Raw genomic sequence first — 23,235 nt, 5'->3', positions numbered from 1 at the left:
TTAAATTTTAAATGAAGACTTCCTTTTACAGTACTGTAACATATAAGCTTAAAATAAGTTTAAAAAATAAAACAATTTTGTATAGGTTTTCCTACTGGACACCCAGCCCTTTCGCTTCAACGAGGTTCTGCACAGAATAGTCATTTAGTACTCTTCCAGATCATTTAGCCAGGCTGTTCTTGGGTAGTGCCAAGTAGGTTTTAGGAAACTTGTTTACCTTCTCACGCTGTCACCTTCGGGTCAAAGACAGAAGGACAGCTACTAAGCGACCAGGACCATCTGGCCCAAGTAACTCCATTCTGCTGCCCTTTTACGAGAGGGCTACTGCGTTTCCACACTGAGGTGGGTCACCTGCCCACGCGCTCTCCTGACAGTGTCCTAGGCTCGAAGGATGTCCCACTGGCCCGCTCTCGGTCGAGGTGCCGCAGAGAGAGGGTCGGTGCTCAGTGGTCTTGGCACGTTCAGCGCTTCCGGGAAAGCTAGCGGGGAGGCCGAGGAAGGCTCGGCAGGGTCTCCATCCACCAAAGGCGTCTACATTGTCCCGCCCCCAGTCCCCAATCTGGATATCTCCAGAGCCTCGAGGACGCAAAGCCAAGATCCCACCCTCCCCCTAGACTCAAATTAGAGGCGACGATCGCAGGCCTCTTAAAACAATCGAGAGGGCACTGAGCCGGGTTCTAACCGGCACCTGGCCACCGACCTTAGCGGGGCGGGGTCGGGCGGCCGGAAGATGGCGGCGGCGGCGGGGACCGCCGGTCACTCTCCGAGCCGCCCTTGACTAGTTCTCGCCGCCGCGCCACCTACCTTGCTAGCGAGGGTTCCAGGCTCGCCGCGCTAGGGGGCAGTGACGAGCACCTGGACCCACCAATCAAAACCCGGAGTCCGGGCCGCGCCCAATCAGGGCCGGGAGGCGGAGACTGGGTGTAGGGCGCAAGTTGGCAGCGCATGTGGTGGACGCGGAACGCTTGGGATCTCTGCGCCAGCTTCTTCGCTTTTCGCGCGCTCTGTACCCCGGCCCCTGGCGCCGGCCTGGGGAGGCCGAGGAGGCAGGGGGCCGAAACTGTCCCGCTGTCGGCCCTCCAGCGTTGCAGCCGGAACCGCGGAGAGCCTGCTGCAGTGGTCGCGGGCCCACCGCCGCGGCCGGTGCCTCGACCGACTCTCTTGAAGGAGACTTCTCCTCGGCGGTTGCTGCAGAGGGAGATGAAGGACCTGTTAGACCGCGAGGCGACTTCGGGGCCGGCCAACTAGGAGGACTTGGCGCGAGGGCGCCCGCACCCTCCCGGCCTTGTTCCTTTGGCGCCGTGAGCGAGGTGTCGCGCTCCGCCGGGCGCGCGGCGTGTGCACGGGGCCCCGGCGGGGTGAGCGGGCGGCATGTTCCCGCGTAGGCCGCCGGCCGGCCTGGCCGCCTGGCTGGTGGGCGCGGCGGCGGCGGCGGCCGGGCGCGCGGGCGCGCGGGGTGGGGGCCTGCTCGCCCTGCTGGCCAATCAGTGCCGCTTCGTGACGGGCCTGCGCGTGCGGCGCGCGCAGCAGATCGCGCAGCTCTACGGCCGCCTGTACTCGGAGAGCTCGCGCCGCGTCCTACTCGGTCGCCTCTGGCGCCGGCTGCGTGGACGCCCGGGCCATGCCTCTGCTTTGATGGCGGCGCTCGCCGGCGTGTTCGTGTGGGACGAGGAGAGGATCCGGGAGGAGGAGTTGCAGAGGTGGGCTTGGTGGCGAGGTCGTGCTTCCTCTCTGGGGTGGGGGGTGGGGGTGGGGGCGGGGGGGCTGGGAGGTGGAAACCTTGAAACCTGGGGCCGGGCTTGGTGATCACTGTCTCCCGTTGACCGGGTGGTACTGGAAGTGACGATGCAAGTTACGTTCTACATTGCCTCTGCGGGTTAACTTGATTTGTTGAATTAGAAATAACTGCAGGTGTAGGCTAGTGGAGAGGGGGACTTTGGGGGAGCGTGCCACTATAGAAATAACGTTTTGGGGACTTCCCTGGTGGTCCAATGATTAAGAAGAATGCGTTTCTAATGCAGGGAGGCGCAGGTTCCATCCCTGGTCAGGGAACTAAAATCTCATATGCCGCAGGGTGCGGCCAATTTTTTTTTTTTTTTTTTACTAGTTAAAAAAAATAACGTGGGAATTTGGTATTGAAGACATCTAAGCTATTGCACATGTAATCTTTCATTCTTTGAGGAAGATGCAAAGGCTGCCCAGGTGGCACAGTGGTAAAAGATCCGCCTGCCAATGCAGGAGACGTGGGTTCGATCCCTGGTTGGGGAAGATTCCCCTGGAGGAGGAAATGGCAACCCACTCCAGTATTCTTGCCTGGAAAATTGCATGGACAGAGGGGCCTGGGGTCGCAGAGATTAGGACTACTGAGCAAGCACGCACGCATAGAAGGTGCAAAAACCAAACAGGTTTTAAAATGAACCTGAGGATGTAGATAAGCAATTTACAAAGTTACATTGTTCCAAACGGGATTTCGTGAGAAATGCCAGGAGAGCTCTTCTGTCATTGTGACTCATGGCAGGATTATGAGACTGGAGATTCTGCCCTCCAGGGACAAACCAGTAGCCCACGCAGTTTAACCTGGAAGAATTAGGTCAGTTTTTCTTGCTACTTCCACTAGAACTCCGACGGTTTCCTTAGGCTCTGTAATCACGTTGTCATCATCAAAAACTTCTGTGAGAAGTATGGTACCATTAGTTGAATTTGTTAATCTATGGTTCTAAACTGAGCCCTTTGAATTTTCATGTAGAATCATGAGGAAACCTTGCTTTGGGTCTTGCTTTACAGTATTGCTGTATATATATATATATATATATATATATATATATATATTAACAAAAAATGTGTGTCTCTCCACATATTCTGCCCCCTGAACTCTGAAACTGATTTCAAGAACCTCGGGTAGTCCCCCTACCTCAGATAAATTCTGATACAAGTCTGTTCTAGTCTTTTCTTATGTTATTTCACACTTTTGGGTAGGTGAAAGGGGAAATATTTCAGTAAAGTTAATACTGTGGTCTGTCTGGAAGTGTAGCACCCAGATGCCAGGCAACATTGTGAGTTGTCAGTAAATGCAAAGTGTATCTTTAGAGCTGGTAATAATTTTCCTAGCAGTAAAAAGGACTGTTTTACAAATGCATTTTAAACTCATAACCATGAACAACCTTACTCAAAAACGTGAGGGTATCAAAGCATGAGAGGTGATCTGCCTAGTTTCTGTTAGTGTTTTGGGGTATTTTGTTCTCAGGTGTGAGAAATATGGGAAGGTAACTTTTTAGTTGTAAAATTACCAATCAACTGTTTGAATTTGCATTCTGTTTTTGATGATGATGGAATTTTTTGATGATGATGGAATACCCATGTTCCACAGTCATGAAGTTTGAGGGAAAAATTCCTAGTTGGATTTGGTTTGGGAAAGAAAGACCAGGAAAGGGCCTCTGGGTACCCTGTTGGGAATAGGAGTTGAGTAGTGTTGGGGCCCAGGTGATAGGTTTCATACTTTTTCGTCATGTATTTTTATTGATGATATGTTCTAGAACCTCTCTGTTCAGTAGCTCTCCCGTTTCCAGGAGCTGGAGGGGAAAAATAGGATAAGAAATAGATGTGGTAAACATTTGAGTCCATAGTCAACTACCCGCTGTGGGAGAAAGAAATCAGACAGTTGAAGCACTTGACTCTAATCCAGCTCCTAAAGAGGTATTGTTCTGTATTAACCCACTTGGGGTTAATACAGAAGCTTAGACAAAGGCCAGTAAGAGCCCTGAAGGTGCCCTTTTTGGCCCTCTCCAGCCTTCTTGTTCCAGTAAAGGCCCTCATTTAACTCTCCGTGTCCAGTTCATGCTTGAGTTCAGTCATATACTTCAAATTTGTTCAAGTCCATTTTGAGGATTTTTAAAAATGTTATCTTGATTGAGGGGGTGGCAGGTGATATGCTGTCGACTGTATGTAGGTTGTACGGTGATTTCAAAGGCCTTTGTTCTCTTAGCTTGTCATGTTTGTATTTTATTATTAATTAATTAATTCTGAGCGCACTGTGTGTGGCTTGCTGGGTCTTAGTTTTCTGGCTGGGGATCCAAACCACGCCCTTGGCAATGAAAGCGATGGATCTTAACTACTGGACTACTAGGGAATCCCCAGTATTTTATTGAATAAGATATTCTGGGTACCGGTTAGCCTTTTTAGGTTTGGTGGTTTTTTTATGTATATTTTAAACTTTCATATTGGTATAGCCAACTAACAATGTTGTGGTAGTTTCAGGTGAACAGCAAAGGGACTCAGACATACATATACACATAGCCATTCTTCCCCCAGACTCCCTTCCCGTCCGCGCTTAGGCTTGGTGTCCATTCTCCCCCGAGTCTCTTCCCATCCGCGCTTAGGCCTGGTGCTTCGTTTTGCTTGCTTTACAGGATGCACTGCTGAGGCTGGAAGATCTTAGATTCTGTTGGCGCTGGTTAGATGATTTTGGGTGGCCTCCAGAATGAGCAGAGTCCACTGTGCTTCGGGACATGTGCATTTCTTTCATTGTTCGTGGAAGAAGAGCGTGATTGTCCCATGGCCCCTAAATCACAGCCTTTGGCTTTTCTGTGCCATTTCTGTACCAGCTTGTCCTGGTACCCACTCATTCTGATACAGTGGCTGTTACACAGTGGTGGGCTGTAAGGCTCCCTTTTTGAATGTGAACATCTTAAATAGGAACTCATTAATTGAGAATCAGCACAAAAATTTGAGGAAAGAAGTAAATTGTGCTCATTGATGGTCCAGGTATAGAAATCAGGTATTTTAATGCTTTTTTTTAATGCTTTCTTACCTGATTGACTTTAATTAAATGACCAGACAAAATAACTTTTAACCACTGTTTTTGGTGTTGACTGGCATTCTGTGAGCACAGGGCAAATCTTATGGAAAAATATTAATAGTAATTTTTTTTTTATTATTTTGGAACATTAAAAAATTACAGGAACAAAAAGCAAGTTAAGAAATATGAAAGACTAGCGGAAGATGTTCCATTAATTTCCCTCTTTTTAAAAAAACTTACAATTCATTGCTCTAGAAATTTGAATAAATATGTACCAATAAAGTTGCATGAAGAAAATTGGCCATTTTCCTATTTCAGCCTTTAAACTTTTCACTGTGCTATTAATTAGATAAATAATGATCAAGAAAAAGTCCTTTTGGCTTAAAGGGACTTCCCCCCCCCCCCACTGTCACTTACGGATGTTTTTACTCTCATACATTCTTAGATAATCAGAACTATGTAAAAGCTGAGGTGTTTTTTTTTTTTTGAGATTGTCTTCATTATCTGATGGTTATCCAGTTGGGTCAGAATTGCAAGGAGCTATTGATGTCTCATTTCTGGGTTTGTCCCATGACAGTTGTTCTTCAAGGTCTTCAACTTTGACAATAATTTGAGAATTATTGGGAATTCCCAATAACTTGGGAATTTGAGGAGGGGTTCATTGAAACACAGCAGTGTTACTTTGGTAAATTACTCATTACAGGAATGGCTTCATGTGAGTCATTTTGGGGCCTTATATTAAGCTCTACACTTAGGGTAGGATTCCCCTAGATGAGCCTAATATGATTATACTTCTTTTTCTGTTTTCATGATTTTATGCCTTCAGTTTCCATAGCTTTCCTTACAGCCTTTCTTAATGTTGAAATGACTGTTTTGAAGAAAGGAAGGCATTGACTATCTTTCTTTGATCCTCTTACTAATCTGGTTCTGCTGCTATTCTGGGTTTAATCTCTTTTGTCCTTACTTCTCCCTTGTTACTTAAGCCTCTTAGATAACAAGGTGTAGGCAACCATCCCCTCCAAATGAGATTTGACACAGCAGAATAATGGGATACATAGAGGTTTTGTTTTTTTTTTCTTCACACAAATAATAGTGACTGTGCTGATGATGTTGCATGTGCTAAACGCATGTCAGCATTTAGAAATTGAGACCCCTCTGAGATTCTTAAACCTGGGACAGTGATCATTGACGTTTTCATGATGCAGTCTTCTTCTGGCGTTCATACTGTGCTGTACAAAGAGTGAGTGTCATACTTTCACAGGACATTGCTGTCCCCTCTAGGGACTCAGTCTCATGATTTTTTCAGGGTCACCTAGTGACCTTTAATCTTAAGAGGCTGATTAAGGCCTTTAAAAATATTGCCTATAGTCATATAGTTTAATTTTCTTAAAACCATATTACTGTATAATTTTATGAGCCTCTGATGTATTTTTCTCAGGACGCTCCTGCCCCTCTTCATTATGTGGTAAGGACATTCAAGAGTCCAGCTTAACTTTTGTTGAAGGGTGCTTTGCTAGTCCTCAGCAGGCCATGATTGGTCTACGTGATGCCTGCATTGTTCTCACAGCCAAAGCTAGCTGTGCCTTTACTTTTGCTTTCTCCTCTGTAAGACCTTATTGCCTACTCTAAATTTCCTTCCCTATTTCTCTATGGTTTTTGCAACAGTAGCAGTCAGTCCTGTTTTGCAATGTTTAATTCACATTGAAACTTTTAAAAAATGGTTAAACATTTTTCATCGGAACATCAATATAAATTGACTGGCTAGGGTTATCAGTCGCAAACAGAGAAACTGATACTGGTTAACTTTCTTCATAAAGGGTTTAATCAGAAAGGTGTTAGGACACACAGAGCATTGCTGCAAGGCCAAAGAGAACCCAAGTTGGCTTGGAGGATAGCCAAGACCCGCTACAGGAATGCCCTGCTTTGGGCAGTGTTGCTGGTTTTGTTTCCCCAGATCAGTTGCATTTCTCCCTCCAGATAAGTGAGGAAATCTGAAAGGTCTTGTGCCTCGGGTTATTTTCTCAAGACTTACCAGAAGTCTCTGATTAACCTCATTGGATTAGGCGTTAACGTGATCACTGCTAGGGCAGAAGAGACTGGGCTGTATCTCACCTATTTGGGGGTTCTCCTCAATAGGAAAAGATTTCAGGTGGTCAAAACACAAATGTCCTCGTACATAAATACTTTCATTGAAGTTCAAAGTTAAAAAATCAGAGAATTGGAATAAACCTTCAAGGAATAATGTGTTCATGTTACAGGTGGAACGGGGGAGCCTTTGGAGGTAAAATGACTTGTAAATCACAGCTTGAGTTGGCAGAGCTGGGACTAGAACCCAGATCTCTGCACTGCCGTCTGGATGGCTCTAAACTTTTAATCGGGGGTTACTGGTATGATTTTGAATTTTCGACTTCTAAAGCAGTGTATTAATGTAATCTTTTAATAAGAATTTGAATTATTGAGGCCTGCTGCTGCTGCTAAGTCGCTTCAGTTGTGTCCGACTCTGTGTGACCCCAGAGATGGCAGCCTACCAGGCTCTTCTGTCCCTGGGATTCTCCAGGCAAGAACACAGGAGTGGGTTGCCATTTCCTTCTCCAATGCATGAGAGTGAAAAGTGAAAGTGAAGTTGCTACCTGCATATTTATTTTGCTCAGTTTATTCTGCAAACACTTATTGAGCATGTAATGTTTACCAGTTACTTGCTAGGAGCCATTCTAGTAAGGAGGATAGGCATAAAGATAGATTAATTATAATATAGTGTGTATGTTTCTGTAGAGGAACCAGAGTAAATGTGTATGGTTACCCCTTTCTTGGAGTTAACCTTGGACTTTATGTTTTTGGTTTTTTTTTTTAATTTATATTTTTAGTTATTGACTGCACTGTGTCTCGGTTACGGCACATGGGATCTTTAGTTGTGCCATACGAACTCATATGTGGGACCTAGTTCCCTGACCGGGGATTGAACCGTGTCCCTTGGCATTGGGAGCACAGAGGCTTAGCCGCTGCACCACCAGGCAGATCCCTTTGTGCGGGTTTTGAAGGTTAAAGAGGAGTAAGAAAGGGCGTTTCAGACAGAACATATCAGTAGGTGGTATATTCAGTCTTGAATTGTAAAAGTGACAGAGTCAGCCAGCAGTCTTGCTTTGCTAACTGCTGTTTAAAGATTAAAGGGAAAACCGTGTGTTTTTAAAAAAAAAATGGTGCTGGGACAACTGGAGATGCATTTGCGAAATAGTGAATTTACACCCCATACTTCACACTCGACACAAAAATTAAAATGGGTCAAAGACTTAAATGTAAACTAAAACTTGTGGAAGAAAATATAGGCATAAGTTCTTACGATACTGGATTAGGCAGTGGTTTCTTAGATATAACAGCAAAAACGTGAACAGTCAAAGAAAAAATAGATTAATTTGATTTCATCAAAATTGAAAACTTCTGTACAGCAAAAGTTACTCTTAAGAAAGTGGAAAGACAGCCCACAAAGTCAGAAAATATTTGTAAATATTTAACAGGAGACTTTCGTTCAGAATATATGAAGAACTTTTAAAACTTGACAGTATGGAGAAGGACATGGCAACCCACTCCTGTATTCTTGCCTGGAGACTCCCATGGACAGAGGAGCCTGGTGGAGAGAGTTGGACATGATTGAAGCTACTGAACACATACAGAGACGAGCTTAAAAAAACATGCGAAGCGCAGGGTAGTTTTAGGGACTGATTTCCAGCGTGCCCTTTTTTTCTTTTAACATTTTAAGGAATAGAATGAATGGTGGAGTATCAGAAAGAATATAACTGCCAAGATTTTCCTCAGTAAAAATTAGAATTTTAGTAAAATTTCAGTGACATTCTGCCCATTGTAATCTTGACTTTCATACTCTTTCAGTATTCCCTGTAAATAATTTAATTTTGACCCTTCAACATTATCACGCCAAATCACGCAGAGCTTACGTACGTAAATATCCTGCCACGAACCCCCTGGACAAGGTATTTGTTCAGTCCAATCAAGGTGAAGAAGAAACAACAAGAATTTCATCTTTTGCTTTTATTCGGACTCCAGTCCAGGTGACAAATATGCATGACTTCAAACGAGTAGTTGGCAAAACAGGAGAAAGCCACTAAAGGTACAAAAGACACTGGAAGACCATATTGCAATCAGATCTACAGCTCCTGGATAATTGCTTGATTCTCGCCAGAGACTGTCAATATTTCATTCATTTCCATTACCAATAAATCATTGCTTTTGTTCAAAAAATAAAATAAAACTTGACAGTAAAGACAACCCAATTTAAAACAAAGATTTCAATAGATCTTTTCTCCAAAGAAGATACACAAATAGTCCATAAGCTTATAAAAATATGCTCAACGTCATTAGTCATTATACTCACTAGGATTGCTGGAATCAAAAATGTGGACATTAACAAGTGTTGGCAATGATGTGAAGCCGTTGGAACCTTCGTACATTGCTGGTGTGAATTTAGAAATGGAAAAACTGCTTTGGAAAATAATTTGGCGCTTGCTCAAAAAGTTAGTTTCCCAGACCCAGTAAATCTACCCCTAGGAATTTACCAAAGAAACTGAAAGCTTTCGTCTGTATGCAAGGTGTATGCAGATATCTGTAGCAGTATTATGCCTAATAGCCAAAAAGTAGAAAACACCAGCATGTCCATCAGCTGATGAATGGATAAACAAAGTGTGATATATCCATAGGATATATCCATACAGTAAAAGAATTTTTTATAGCAAGTGAATTCTCTCTCTTTAAAATAAAGCAGGAAAAATATGTGAGTACTCTTACAATGTAATAGGAAGACAACCGAGTTTAAAAACTGGCAAAGGATATCAAATGACATTTCATAGGCATAAAATGTGAGGGCTAATTATATGGCTAGTATTAAGCACTTTACACGTAAATTTAATTTTTATAATCAACCTTTGAAGTGTAGGTACTATTATCATCCTCAATTTACAGGTTAAGAAATAGGGATTGTTAAGTGATTTAATATTCTCATTGATGAATGTTAGACTGGGATTCAGACTCAGGAACTCGTATTTTTATTCCCTACACTTTATACTGTTTTAAACCCACACCGCTCTGTGTAAGTCTTTGTGTGGCTAGTTCATTTTTTAGGGCTGACTCCAACCACCCCACCATGCCTGTTGTTTTTCTCCTCTCCAGATCCATTGATGAGATGAAACGGTTGGAGGAAATGTCAGGTATGTTTCGGAGCTCTGGAGCTGAGCGCCACCCCCCAGAACCAAAATCCCAGACAGAAGGGGTTGAAGATTCAGGAGGCAAAGAGCAGCCGTGGGAGATGGTGATGGATAAGAAACACTTCAAGCTGTGGCGGCGTCCCATTTCAGGCACCCACCTTTACCAGTACCGAGGTGAGTCCCGCCCGGGTGCTGGGGCTGTGTTTCGCCCCAGCAGGTGCTTGGCACTCTGTTCTGTTACACTCTCCATTCTGGTTCTGTCCTGGGAGCACTGCCCTGGTGTGCTGCTGTTTTTCCTCTCCCTGATGACAGGGATCATGGCATCCGGTCCCATCACTTCATGGCAAATAGTCGGGGAAACAGTGGACACAGTGGCTGACTTTATTTTTCTGGGCTCCAAAATCACTGCAGATGGTGATCGCAGCCATGAATTTAAAAGACGCTTACTCCTTGGAAGGAAAGTTAAGACCAACCTAGAGAGCATATTGAAAAGCAGAGCTATTACTTTGCCAACAAAGGTCTGTCTAGTCAAGGCTATGGTTTTTCCAGTGGTCATGTATGGATGTGAGAGTTGGACTATAAAGAAGGCTGAGCGCCAAAGAATTGATGCTTTTGAACTGTGGTGTTGGAGAAGACTCCTGAGAGTCCCTTGGACTGCAAGGAGATCCAACCAGTCCATCCTAAAGGAGATCAGTCTTGGGTGTTCATTGGAGGGACTAATGTTGAAGCTGAGACTCCAGTACTTTGGCCACCTGATGCAAAGAACTGAGTCGTTTGAAAAGACCCTGATGCTGGGAAAGATTGAGGGTAGGAGGAGAAGGGGACGACAGAGGGTGAGATGGCTGGATGGCATCACCGACTCAATGGACATGAGTTTGGTTGGACTCCGGGAGTTGGTGATGGACAGGGAGGCCTGGCGTGCTGGTTCATGGGGTCGCGGAGAGTCGGACACGACTGAGCGACTGCACTGATGACAAGCGTCTCCTTGTCTTTGTTACGCTCTGCTAACGGTCGTCTCTGTCATACTTTGCTGCCCTGGTGTGACTTCTGGTTTCTGAATCTGCCTTTAAGATGTGCACGTCAGTACTCTGCCACTGGAATGCAGTCACGTGATAGGAATAGAGCGGGTGATGAGTGTGGCAAACCTTGCTTGTTCTCTGTTCTAGTGTTTGGAACCTACACAGACGTGACACCACGGCAGTTCTTCAATGTTCAGGTGAGAACGTTTCTCCTCCCAGATGAGGAGCGGCTAAGCCTAGAAGTCCTCTTGCCATCGTCCACATGAGTGATTTCTCTGACTTACAAGATGTTGGCTTCAGTCCATCCCTCTGCCCCTCATTTCACGTCAGATAGCCTCTGGGTGAGCCTTTGACTTACAGTTTGCCTGCTGGGGATGAGGCCAGTTCTGCTCTTTATAAGACTGTTGGGAAGATCAAATAGAGGAAGGATTTGAGTGCTTTAATATATTTTATAAGACTTTATAGTTTTTTCCCCCTAAACAATTTGAGGGGAAGTTACATACCCTTTATTCCAAAACCCTTCAGTGTGTGTTTCCTAAAAAACTGGACGTATTCTCCTAACTAGCTATGGTACCATTATAACAAAGTCAGCAAATTTAACTGATGCAACTCTGATAGAATCTTTGTATTCCAGTTTTACCTGTTGGCTTAGCAATGTCCTTCCCCTGCTGTGTACAGATGCAGTCAAGACTTAGCAGTCTGGAACTTGTCCATAGTAAAGGTGTTTGTTTAATAAAGATAAGAGTATGTGTTCAAAACTGTTCTTCCTTGCGGGGAAATACAGAAAAGGGGAGCTGGGATCACCTAGAGTTCTACAAAAATTGTTTTTTCCTTCCTGGAGTTCTCATGTTTTACTGGACTTTGGGTAACTAGTTTGGTGATTACAATACCCACTGCTAACACACAAGTGCACGCTTTTCTGCTAAGCACTGAATTCTGTCAATCTGTATTGAATTTTTATTGATTTGAATGTGTATGACGTGTCTTACTTTGAGATTCCTTGGTTCTTAGTGATGTTAGAGATTTTAAAAATAATGCAACTGGTATTTGTGTGAGGTGTCTGCCCGTACTTTTGGACTTTTTGTCTGTTTAAAACCTTTTGGAATTAATTCACCCTTACAAATTGCTATCACTGTCTACTGTATTTTCTCTAGACATGTCTATGACAGTATTTTTTTCTTACACTTGTGGGTTTTTTTTTTTTTTAAGATTCACTTTCAAAGTAATGGGATTGGCCTACAGGAAGGGATTTTATTAAAGGACTCATCTGTAGTAGTAACACAGCTATGTCTCTGACACTTGGGCACCGCCCTTAGGTCAGATCACTGTTTCAGAAGGCTCTTGGGTAAGAGGCCCGCTTCTCCGGAGAAGTCTTCTGTAGCTTTGTTTTGGATTTCTTGGGTCTTCATGGTCTTTGCTTTTTCTGTAGCTGGATACAGAATATAGGAAAAAGTGGGACGCCCTGGTGATCAAGCTGGAAGTGATTGAGAGGGATGTGGTCAGTGGCTCTGAGGTTCTTCACTGGGTGACCCATTTTCCTGTGAGTATTGTCCCTCTGGTTTTGCTTTGATCACGCCCACATGAGACAGAGCCCTGATCCTCCCACCTCTCCTCTTTAGTACCCGATGTACTCACGGGATTATGTGTACGTTCGGCGGTACAGCGTGGATGAGGAAAACAACGTGATGGTGTTGGTGTCACGGTACGCATGCTGAGCGGGGGCTCCTGCTGAGTTCCTGCAGCTTGGCCTTCACACGTGTCTGGTGGGAGTCTGCTTGTCTTGTGAGTGAGGCCGGGGCGCCGTGCGTCCCAGTGAGAATGTGACTGTCTCAGAGGGTTGATGGGATGCAAACCTTTCATCAAAGTAATCCTTCGGTTCCTTAATGCTGATAATTAGAGAGACACTGTCTTCTTCAGCACAAAGCCTACTGAGACAGGAAACACTGAGTTAACGCACTCTGTTTTTAGAAGCTGGTGTATATTCATGCATGACTTTTCTGATGTAGCCATTTAAAATTTAAGAGGCTGCCTTTACTTCGTGGCTCCAGCTCCGGTGGTCCTGTGTATAGACAGTCCTCAGTTTCTCTCTCTTCTCTCCTTGCCAGTGCTGTGGAGCACCCGAGTGTGCCAGAGTCTCCAGAATTTGTCAGGGTCCGATCATACGAGTCCCAAATGGTTATCCGTCCACACAAGTCATTTGATGAGGTGAGTCGTACATCATCCGAGATGTGATGGGTTGGTGGGATTTTCTCAAGGAACGCTTTTTGTCTGAACTGGGGAGGGCATGCTGGTTCTCCAGCTTGGCTTGCATCGGATCCACTGGAGCTTGCTTAAACAGTGCTGGGCTGTGGCCTGAGAATTTGCATTTCTTAAGCTCCCAGGGGAGGCTGGTGCTGCTGGCCTGGGAACCACACTTCAGGACCCCTCCTGTGGAGTGGTGTACTTGGAAAACCCTTGAGACAAAGTAGTGATGACCCCTTGGCTCCTGTTACCTGGGGGCAGTCATGAGAAGACGGCGGCCCTGACTCATACAGGCTTGTTGGCAGCATTCTGAGGAGCCAGAGCGAGCGACCGATCCGTCAGAATTTCCCCACAGTGGGCAGAACACGTAACACGTTTCTGGACTCCTATTTCCTTATCAATGCTGTCTGCTTTCTTAAACATTTTATGACCTTTCTTTGCAAAGAATATTTTCTTCAACTTAGTGTGGTGTTTTGTTTTTGATGTTTTAGCCAAACCTCTGTTGAGCGTACACATTGATTGTGGTGGTTGCTGTTTTTAGTCCTGTTTACTTTGAAATCACTGTGTTTCTCCCCATCAGTTACTTGTGTTTTAGAGCTGTATGACTGTTCTCTTAGCCAGGCTTTTGTTTTCAGCAAGTTGCTTTATTTACACCACCTATATAATGGGACTCTTCTAAGTGTGACAGAAACCGTGGTTTGCCTCAGTCAGTGTGGTGGTTTACGGGGAGCTGTATGTTGACGTTTATACTGTTTTAGAGCAATGTGGGTTTTTTTTTGCACATGGGATCTTCACCACCAGGGATCGAACCCCTACATTGGAAGCTCAGAGTCTTAACCAGTGGACCACTGGTGAAGTCCCATAGAGCAGTGTTCTTCAAACCATAAGTTGCTACCTGCCAGTGGAAGACAGCCTTAATCAGTGCTTGAAAAGGAATAAATAAAAACTGAATGTACGCATATTTTATGGAACTTTTGTTTGATTACATATGTACAAGTATATGTGAGAGAGAGGCTGAGAAAGAAGGTACTTGGTTGGCAATGTAGAAAGTGTTGTCTCCAGTGTGTTGTAAGTACAGGTAAACATGTTTCAAAGTCCTTGCATTAGAAGCAATGATGTTGCTATTGCCTGGACAGGCTGGGGACCGTGGGAGTTAGAATTATGCCTCATGCTTTTCTTTGATGTTGCTTCGAAATTTGAACCTTGTCCTTGTATTTCCTATTTGGGGGGAAAAAAAGTGCCTCGAGTCCCAGCCTTACTGCCTTTGGAAACCCTGACCGTGAAATAGCTAAGCAGAGTTGGGCCACCAGCGGAGTGTGTTGTACCAGTAAATAGCTTCTTTCAGCTGAGGTGGGGGAACAGTATGAATTATCTGTGTAAGTATTGTAGCACGTTGTGACAAGCTCTTAGGAGAAAGGTAAGACTTGAGTTGGTTCTTGTAAAAAAGCAGCCTCTAGGTAGAGGAAAACAGGACGGACCCTGGAGGTAGAAGACATGATTCCACGATTCAGCCGCAGACGAAGGAAGGAGGGACGCTTGGATGTTGAGAGACTCAGTGCTTAGAGAGGAAGGCAGAGTTTAGGGAGGAGTGGTGAGTACCTTGACCGGGTTTAGAAGATACTTGAGAGCCAGGCAGCTGAGCTTGGATTTGCCAGATGGAAAGTAGATCCTGAGCCAGGGTGTGGTGCTCTGTGGCTCTGCTGGACCTCAGGTCCCTGACCAGGGTTGAACCCAGGCCACGACAGTGAAAGCCGGGAATGCTCACTGCCAGGCCAGCATGGAACTCCCGTTTCTCTTTTTATCACGGAAAATTTGAGAGGCAGACGAAAGGTGGAGAAGTGGAGAGAGTAACACACACGGACCCTGCCCTCCTTCGACTCCGGCCGTGACCACACTCTTGGCCAGACTTGTTTTATCTGCACTCTTTCTGGTCACTTTCCCACAACCCTGATTTTTTTTGAAGCAGATTCTGGTTTTGCTGTACAAGAACCGAAGAATTCCTCTATACATATTTTAGTATTTATCTCAAAAAGAAGAGAGATTTTTTGAAAACATAATATCGTATTCCCTAATATCTAATATCTGTAGTGTTCAAGCTTTCCTGATGATCCATGAATTTTTTTGTATTTATTTGAATCTGGATTTCAGATGAGATCCAGATACTGAAATGTGTTCACACCGTAGCTTTTCATCTATATCTTGAGTTCTCCCTCCTTTTTTCCCCCTTGGAATTGTATTTATTGAAGAAGCAGTTTCTTTGTCCTGGATTTTGCTGGTTATGTTCTCATAGTGTCGTCTAACGTGTTTTTCTGTCCCCTGTGTTCCCTGTATGTGGGTACTTAGAGCTAGAGGCTTGAACAGATTTAGGTTATTTGCTTGGAGCAAGACTGCTTTATTGAAAGGTACATAATGTCTGATATTGCCTTTGTATACAGTTCGCGGGGTTCTCATGGCAAGTATACTGGAGTGTTCTGCCATTCCCTCCTCCAGCGGGTCACATTTTGTCAGAACTCTCCACTGTGAACCGACGGTCTTGCGGCCCTGCATGGCATGGCTCATGGCTTCACTGAGTTAGCAAGCCCCTTCGCTATGACAAGGCTCTGATCCCTTTCTTTGTGAATTTGGAGGTGATTGATGACTATTACTCAGCTCAACTATTTTATTAGAAGTTACAAAATACTATTTGTATGAACTCTTCATTCTTTCTTCGTTTATTTCCATTTATTAGATGACATACTTGAAAGGCACTCAGTCATGTCCAACTCTTTGCAACCCCATGGCCTATAGTCCATGGAATTCTCCAGGCCAAAATACTGGAATGGGTAGCCTTCCCTTCTCCAGGGGATCTTCCCAACCCAGAGATCGAACGCAGGTTTCCTGCATTGCAGGCGGATTCTTGACCAGCTGAGCCCCCAGGGAAGCCAGTACTTGAAAGTTTATACATTGACTATCTGATTTCCTATAGTTCACAGAGGAAAGGGAAATAAGAAAGATGCTGATCTGTTTCCTTCATTTTACTAGTTTTTAAAATATTGAATTGGTTCTTTCAACAAGCAGTCCGCCAAAGGTTAAAGTTTTTATTTTTTAAAGAAATGATGGGACTTGCCTGGTGGTCCAGTGGTTAAGACTCATACTTCCAATTCAAGAGGCCTGGATTCAATCCCGCGTGCTGTGCGGTACGGCCAAAAGAAAAAAGAGATGCTATTAGCAACTCAAAAGTTGAGGCATATCTGGTTTGTTTGACAGTCACTTTTGTCTAGGACCCTCTTACTGGCCAGAGTCCTTCTGACTTGATCTCGGAAATTCCCGTCTCCTGGTGCTGCATTTCAGGCTCACCTTCTATAGTTTCAGGTGTGAATCTGAAAGTGAGCATGGCTTCTAGGAGTCTTAATACCATACTTCGGCGTTTAGAAGTTCTCATATTTCTGGGCCTGTTCGCTCTTAAGAGTAATTTAGCTTACATCCCTGTTCTTTCTACCCGTTTAATTCCGTCTTCCTGATGGCAACTGTTTTCAGTTTTGACTTTTTCCAGTATAGGCAGTAGTGTATGAGAGCTGAGGACTTCGACTTTTCAGTGCAAGTGTTTTATGGGAAGGATCATTTCAAGGTTTCATATGTATTAGCTGAGACAGTCTCCTAGCCACCCTTTTGGCGCCACTGCTCCCACGGTGCAGGCTTCACCTCTCCTTCCCCTTTACTTTTGTGGTGTTCAGTCTGTACCTCTGTTACAGCGCCTGTCTATCCTATTAATTGGAAGCTCCTGAGGGCAAGGACTAGCGTGTTCTTATTTCCCGTGTAGTGCCTAGCACAGTGCCCGGACACAGCAGACGCTCAGAGAGCTGTTGAGTAGATGAATAAAGGACTCAGCATTTCACCCAGGGAATGAAGAAGGTGGGCTTCGGTGTAAAGGCTTGAGTCACAGTGCTGCTGTCTGCAGCTGTGGCCAGTCTGCTTTGAAAAGTGCAAACTTGGGGCCTCCGTGGCAGTCTGTTGGTTAAGATTTTGCCTTCCAATGTAAGGGATTTGGGTTTGACCCCTGATTGGAGAGCTAAGATCCTGTAGCCAAAAACCCAGAACATAAAACAGAAACAATAACAAATTTAATAAGAAGTTTTTAAAAGTGGTTCTCTCTTACCCTTTGGGTGGAGCATATTTGCTTCAGACCTCTCCGGGGATCAGGACCCCTGTAAATCTCCTTAATCTTTGTCTTCAGTGTACCAGTGAGAGGGCTGAGTCAGCGAGAATGGGTGCCTGGCCCTGTGGTCAGGATTCTGGGTTCATCTTGGCTCTGGTTGAATATGTGGGTGAACTTGAGCAAAGTCCCTTCACCTTTTTGTGCTCAGTTTCCTCATCTGTAAAATGGGGATTAGCAGCGTCTACATTATAGGATTGTTGTGAGGAGCTGAAGCAGTTCCTCACACATAGTTGTAAGTGCCATGTAAATGTTTGATGCTAGTGTTAATAGTGATAGTAGTAAGAGTTAATGTCGTTTCGATAAAGATTAAGATATTTAAACATGGTGGGGTATGTGTTGAGGTCTACCTCCACATTCTAAGATTGACTAGAAAGACACATAGGACCCAGCTGACAGTGTACTCACGGATAAGATTTATCCCCAAGATGAGAGGATGCACAGCTGGATGAAAAGGGGGAGATGCAGGCAGGGTCTGGAGGAATCCCCGCAGGCTCCCCACAATCCCTGTCCCCTGAGGGCTCTTGGAATACACCCTCTTCCAGCCACAGAAAAGCAGCAACATGTGTGATGATTCTGCCTGGAGAAGCCCAGTGGAGACTCGGCGCCCAAAGTCCGTACTGGGCGCTGGTCACACAGGCACCAACACAGGCCTAGCACGTCCTACAATCCCAGACCACAGGGGGAGAGCAGGGGCTCAGCAGGAAGCACATTGTTGGCACAGAGGAGGCATGGGGAGCCCTGGAGTACTTAACTATTGACCGGGGTCAGGCAGGCACCAAGTTCCCGGACACCATTGGGCCAACCTCACTAGATAGTAACCTCTCAGGTCTTCAGTGTTAACTCTTTTCTGCTCAGGGTAAAAAAAAATGCCGCTCTCCACCCGAGTCCGATCTGGTTATTCTGTGGCACTGGGTACGGAGGCTGTGAGGGCTAATTTGGGTACCTTCATCTTTGCTGTTTTTCTTTTCCAGAACGGCTTTGACTACTTGCTGACATATAGTGACAACCCCCAGACCGTGTTTCCTCGCTACTGCGTTAGTTGGATGGTTTCCAGTGGTGAGTGGGTGCTTGTGCACGGGGCTGGGTATTTGGGCTGAACGTGTTATTTTTCTCTAGCTTCTCAGTGGCTTCAGGGAGGTTAACACTTATCTCCCGGGAGGCCTTCCGAGTTCATTGTTGAATACTGTCTTGAAGGTAGTGAAGCCTCCGGCTGCAGTTTGGAGGGATGAGCATTCTGGAGTCCCAAAATGAAACCTATGCCCAGAGGTGAATTGAAGAACATTTGCTTAATACACACTGTGTACATTAATGCATTTACAAATTATCTTCTTAGGTCATGTTGGAAGCCTTAAAACATGTGGTTATAGGACAGTCCACTGGAGAAAGGGGCCACCACCCTTCTTAACAAAGGCAACAGCACGTGACTGCTGTGATTGCATTTTTCCTGGCCAGTCTCTTCCCTTAGAAACAGCTTCATGAGATTTTCTCTCTTGTTCTCTGTAAGCGGTGTCTTACCCTTCAGCGGGGAATGGAGAGGAGATTAGGTATTTCTACTGTTTGACATTTTTTCAGCAAAATTGGCTGTGCCACTGATAAGTGATGTTTGAATCACATAAAAGAGAGCCTTTGGGGACTTAGGTGGCTTGATCAATAGCCCTTTTCAAAGGATCCCAGAGGTCCTGGGTGGTTTTCACTCCCTGTACGTTGGTTGTTTATCAGCGAGGCTGTGATCTCTATAAGGAGGCACTGACTTCCTACCTGGAAAGAAGCAGGCCCTGCTCACTTTGAGCCTGTGGCTCAGCGGTAGAGAGTCCGAGACTCAGGCTTGATCCCTGGTCTGGAAGATCCCCTAGAGAAGGAGATGGGGAAACGGAAACTCACTCCAGTGTTCTTGCCTGGAAATCCCACGGACAGACTTCCAGTCCATGGGGTTGCAAAGAGTCAGACACGACTGAGTGGCTAGAACAGTGAAAACATAGTGAGCCTGCTGGTTTATGTGCTCGCCCACCCAGATTGCCCTCTCTCCCAACAGGCATGCCAGATTTCCTGGAGAAGCTGCACACGGCCACTCTGAAAGCCAAGAACATGGAGATCAAAGTGAAGGACTATATCTCATCTAAGCCTTTGGAAGTGGGGAATGAGGCCAAAGCCGCCACCCCATCTTCTGAGCGCAAGAGTGAGGGCAGCTGTGGGCCTGCCCGCATCGAGTATGCTTGACAGGCCCTGGGGGAAGCGGGGCCAGGCGGGTTCCAGTCCTGTCTCGGTGTCATCACGCCCTCTGCTGCGAAACAGGGTGGGTTCGAAGGGGTCTGCTGTGGCCACCACTGTGGGCTGATTCAGTACTGCTCTCAGAGCCCTGCTGCTCTGTATCGGGACAGAAGGAGGAGGCATCGAAAGGGCCTGGTCACGGTCTTGGGCCGCGCATTTTGAAACTGGTGTTTCCTGGAGCTCCTCTGGAGCCAGCCTTGCCTCAGGCCGGAGGGGACAGCATCTGTCGCTTTCTCTGCCCACATTGCGTTCTCATCCTCGGTTCTGCAGCACTTTGGGTGGGTTTCCTTTGGTTCTGAAGGTCCAGCTGGACCACGTGGATGGTTGAGTCTCCAGTGAGGGGTCGTGGCCAGGGGCACTCTGGGCCACAGTCCTGGTGTCGAGGGGGGTGTGAACTGTCGCTTGGCAGCGTAAGTGCCTTGTCCTCACCTTCCCGTCTCTAGGGACATAAAGTTTGTTCCAAGAAATGTCGATCTCCGCCTCCCGTTGCCGTTCCCACGCAAAGCAGTTTCCCTGAGTCAGCCGGTTCTTCGGTGTTCATGTGCTGTGTCCGTCTGGGCCACTGCCTACCCTGTAGCCCGTTTGCCAAGAACACTGGGAAGCTAACGCTGTCAGACAGTGACTCTGTCATCAATGTTTTTGATAGGATCAGTGGAGATGCTCAAAACATTATCCAGTTTAGCTTTGTGTGTGGTGGTTTTTTTAACTTTTGTGTTAAAGACGGGGGGTGAAATTAGGGAATGGAATAGGATTTTTTTCCCATAGTCTGGACTGTATAGACAGCACCGTTTTGATTCAAGCATTATTTTTACACTTTGGGTTTGATTTGATGCCTGCAAATAGGCCATCTTGGAAGGCTGAAGGCAGAGGGGTGGGGGTTGGGCACCTCCCTGGAAGCCGTCAGAACTACAGACAAGCTGTGTGAGCAGACAGATGCAGTCGGTCCCAAATGCTGGGGGGATGTGACTTACGTGACCCTGTGAAAAACTTTTCGTCGTCTTCTGAGCTAAAATTAAGGCAAACCACGCTGTTCCGATAAAGTCACAATCAGATGGGATCAGCCTGGCCTGGCTAACGGGGCTTATGGTCATGCTGCCGTCTGACTGGGAGCATCGGGACGGGCTTCAGGGCTTCAGATCCTCCTCCTCCCCCTTATTTCTTAGAATATGAATGACTAGATTTCCTCCACCCCCACTTGCTACCCTTTTGTGTTGCTGAAAGAGGAGCGAAAGCGGAGATTAAGCCCCTTAACCTTTTTGTGGCCTAAGTTTTGTGCCAAGGAAATGCCTGCCCCACTCTTTGACGTCTTGCAGTCTCTGCGTCGTTGGCAGACCAGAGGGGTGCCTCGGACAGTCCCGCTTCTCTTCATCGGTTGTGTCTCCCTGCTCATCCCCAGGGATGAGTCCCTGGGTTGCGTTGGAACTGTGCGCCTGTGACTGTTGGGACGGGTTGTAATGGACGAGTGCCGTGAGTACACTTGAGCAAAGGAGCTGTGCGTTGCTTGTGTGCTTTTCGGCAGTTTGACTCTGCACTTGGTGTTGGTTTGTACAGTACTTACGTCATTGTAATGATTTCACTCCTGACTGACGTTTTTACCAAATGCGTGAATAAATACATAAGGATTGGTATGAAACAATGTGTCTTCGGACGTACGTTGTCAAGGAAGTCTTGCATACTGGGCTTATTATTTCTCCTGATCAAAAAGCATGTTCCCGCCAGCATAGTTGGCATATGGAAGCAGCAAGGTGTGGGAACAGTGTTAGAAGGGCCTCTGGCCTGGGTCTGGAGCCCTGGAGCCGAAGAGGGGCAGTGGGCCCCAAAGCCCAGGGCGTGGTGGGAAGTGAGGTCACAGGCGGTTCTGCTGGGATGCAGGTTGGTGCGGGTGACAGCTCCATTGAAGACTCCGAGCACACGATGAGTGTTGTGTGTGTGTGTGATGTTGCCTGTGGGAGACAATGAGGTGAACACGAATGCACGCCCAAGACTGTGGCGGCTCCTCCACAGTGCTGGGAAGCCCTCAGCTAGCAGGCCTCCTGTTAGAGGGCGTGGACTGTGGGTACACGCGGGCCTCTGCAACCCTCACGTACAGACAGAGCTGGGTGCTGGCCTGCGCCCTGCTTGGCGCCCTGCCCGCTGTCCAGGCTACGCGTGAACACTTGCATGGAGAGGCGGTTGGGTTCCTGAGAGCAGCGTTTGTGCTGCCAGACAGCTCCAGCTTTCAGAAAGTTCTTTACCTGACGCCAAGTGGGCCTCATCCTGTCTACTGAAGGGTCAAGCCCTGAGCTTGAAGCAACACTGGAAAACTCTCCCGCGGAAGAACCCTTCATTTTCTTGAAGGCGGTGCTCATGTGCCAGCTTTTCCCAGGCTTTATGTCACCAGAACTTTAAAATTCCTCCAACTTTCTGAGTACTTCTCTGGTGGTCCAGTGGTCGACTCTGCCTTCCAATGCAGGGCGTGTGGATTTGATGCCTGGTGGGGAGCTAAGATCCCCCACACCTTGTAACCAAAAAACATGAAACAGAGGCAGAAGCAGTTTTGTAACAATTCAATAGAGACTTTGAAAATGGTCCACATCAAAAATATGTTTTTAAAAATTCAACTTTTTTTTTTGAACAATTCTATACATACAGAAAAGTTGAAAGAGTACTAATAATAAAAATTGGTGTACCCTTCGCCTGCCTTTGCTGGTTGTTAGCCCTGTTGTAGTGTGTGGTTTATCTTCCTTGTATACACTTGGCGATGACTGGACTGTGTCCTAAAATGTGTGTGCATGCCGGGGCCCTAACCCTCAACAGTGATGGAGATAGGTCTTTGGGAAGTGATTAGTTTAGATGAGGTCATGAGGGTGGGTCCCCGTGATGGGATTAGTGCCCCTTATGCTAATTGCTGCCAAAGGTGATCTCCGTCTCCACCATGTGAGGAACATGAAAAGCCAGAGAGCTCTCACCAGGGACAGAATAGACCAGCATCTCAGCTCGGTGGTTGAGCCTCCAGAGTTGTGAGAAATCTTGTCTAAGTCACTCTTGTCTGGCATTTCATTACAGTGGCCCGATTAGACTAATACTTTTTCATGACCATCTGAAAGTAAATTGCAAACACTTCATTAAATACTTGAGCATGGTTTTTTTTTTTTTTGGCCTTGCTGTGCAGCATGCCGCGTCTTAGTTTCCGGACCAGGGATTGAACCTGTGCCCCATGCAGTGGAAGCATGGGGTCCTAACCACTGGACTGCCCGGGAAGTGCCTGAGCATGCTTTTTTATTTTTAATAATAAAGATACTCTGTGTAAACTACATTGCAAATAGCATACAGATAAACTGTTGTACATGATATCTAATAGTTCATATTAAAATTTCCTTGGTTGCTCCCTAAATGACTCTAGCAACCCACCCCCCAGATTAGTATCCTGTTAAGTATCTGTTGCATCTGTGCCCTTTGTCAAGAGCAGCTAAGCAGCTAAGTTGGCAGCCTGCCCTTTGTAATGTAGCTTCATGGGCGCTTAAGATG

The 23,235-nt window shown here is 46.0% G+C and overlaps 1 protein-coding gene across 1 annotated transcript; it reads left to right on the top strand.

Annotated features, from left to right (window-relative positions):
* The first annotated feature begins 1,371 nt into the window (after positions 1 to 1,371).
* STARD7 (StAR related lipid transfer domain containing 7) lies at positions 1,372 to 22,354 on the top strand. The gene is made up of 8 exons (XM_052647927.1): positions 1,372 to 1,700; positions 9,971 to 10,179; positions 11,172 to 11,221; positions 12,454 to 12,564; positions 12,644 to 12,726; positions 13,130 to 13,229; positions 18,432 to 18,516; positions 19,493 to 22,354. Exons 1-8 carry the CDS (start codon positions 1,372 to 1,374, stop codon positions 19,675 to 19,677), a joined length of 1,152 nt encoding a protein of 383 aa, XP_052503887.1. The 3' UTR covers positions 19,678 to 22,354.
* Positions 22,355 to 23,235: the final 881 nt, after the last annotated feature.

Source organism: Budorcas taxicolor, chromosome 11 (assembly GCF_023091745.1).
Source record: "Budorcas taxicolor isolate Tak-1 chromosome 11, Takin1.1, whole genome shotgun sequence".
NCBI classification, from domain to species: Eukaryota; Metazoa; Chordata; class Mammalia; order Artiodactyla; family Bovidae; genus Budorcas; species Budorcas taxicolor.
Note: the sequence above shows the minus strand (reverse complement) of the source record. Positions and strands in the feature narration are given on the sequence as shown.

Excerpts from the sequence above, each read along its gene's own strand:
- STARD7 (XM_052647927.1), top strand. The coding sequence starts at position 1,372 with ATGTTCCCGCGTAGGCCGCCGGCCGGCCTGGCCGCCTGGCTGGTGGGC. Across the intron at positions 1,701-9,970 it reads CGGGAGGAGGAGTTGCAGAG|ATCCATTGATGAGATGAAAC; the intron begins GTGGGCTTGGTG and ends TCTCCTCTCCAG. Across the intron at positions 10,180-11,171 it reads CCACCTTTACCAGTACCGAG|TGTTTGGAACCTACACAGAC; the intron begins GTGAGTCCCGCC and ends TCTCTGTTCTAG.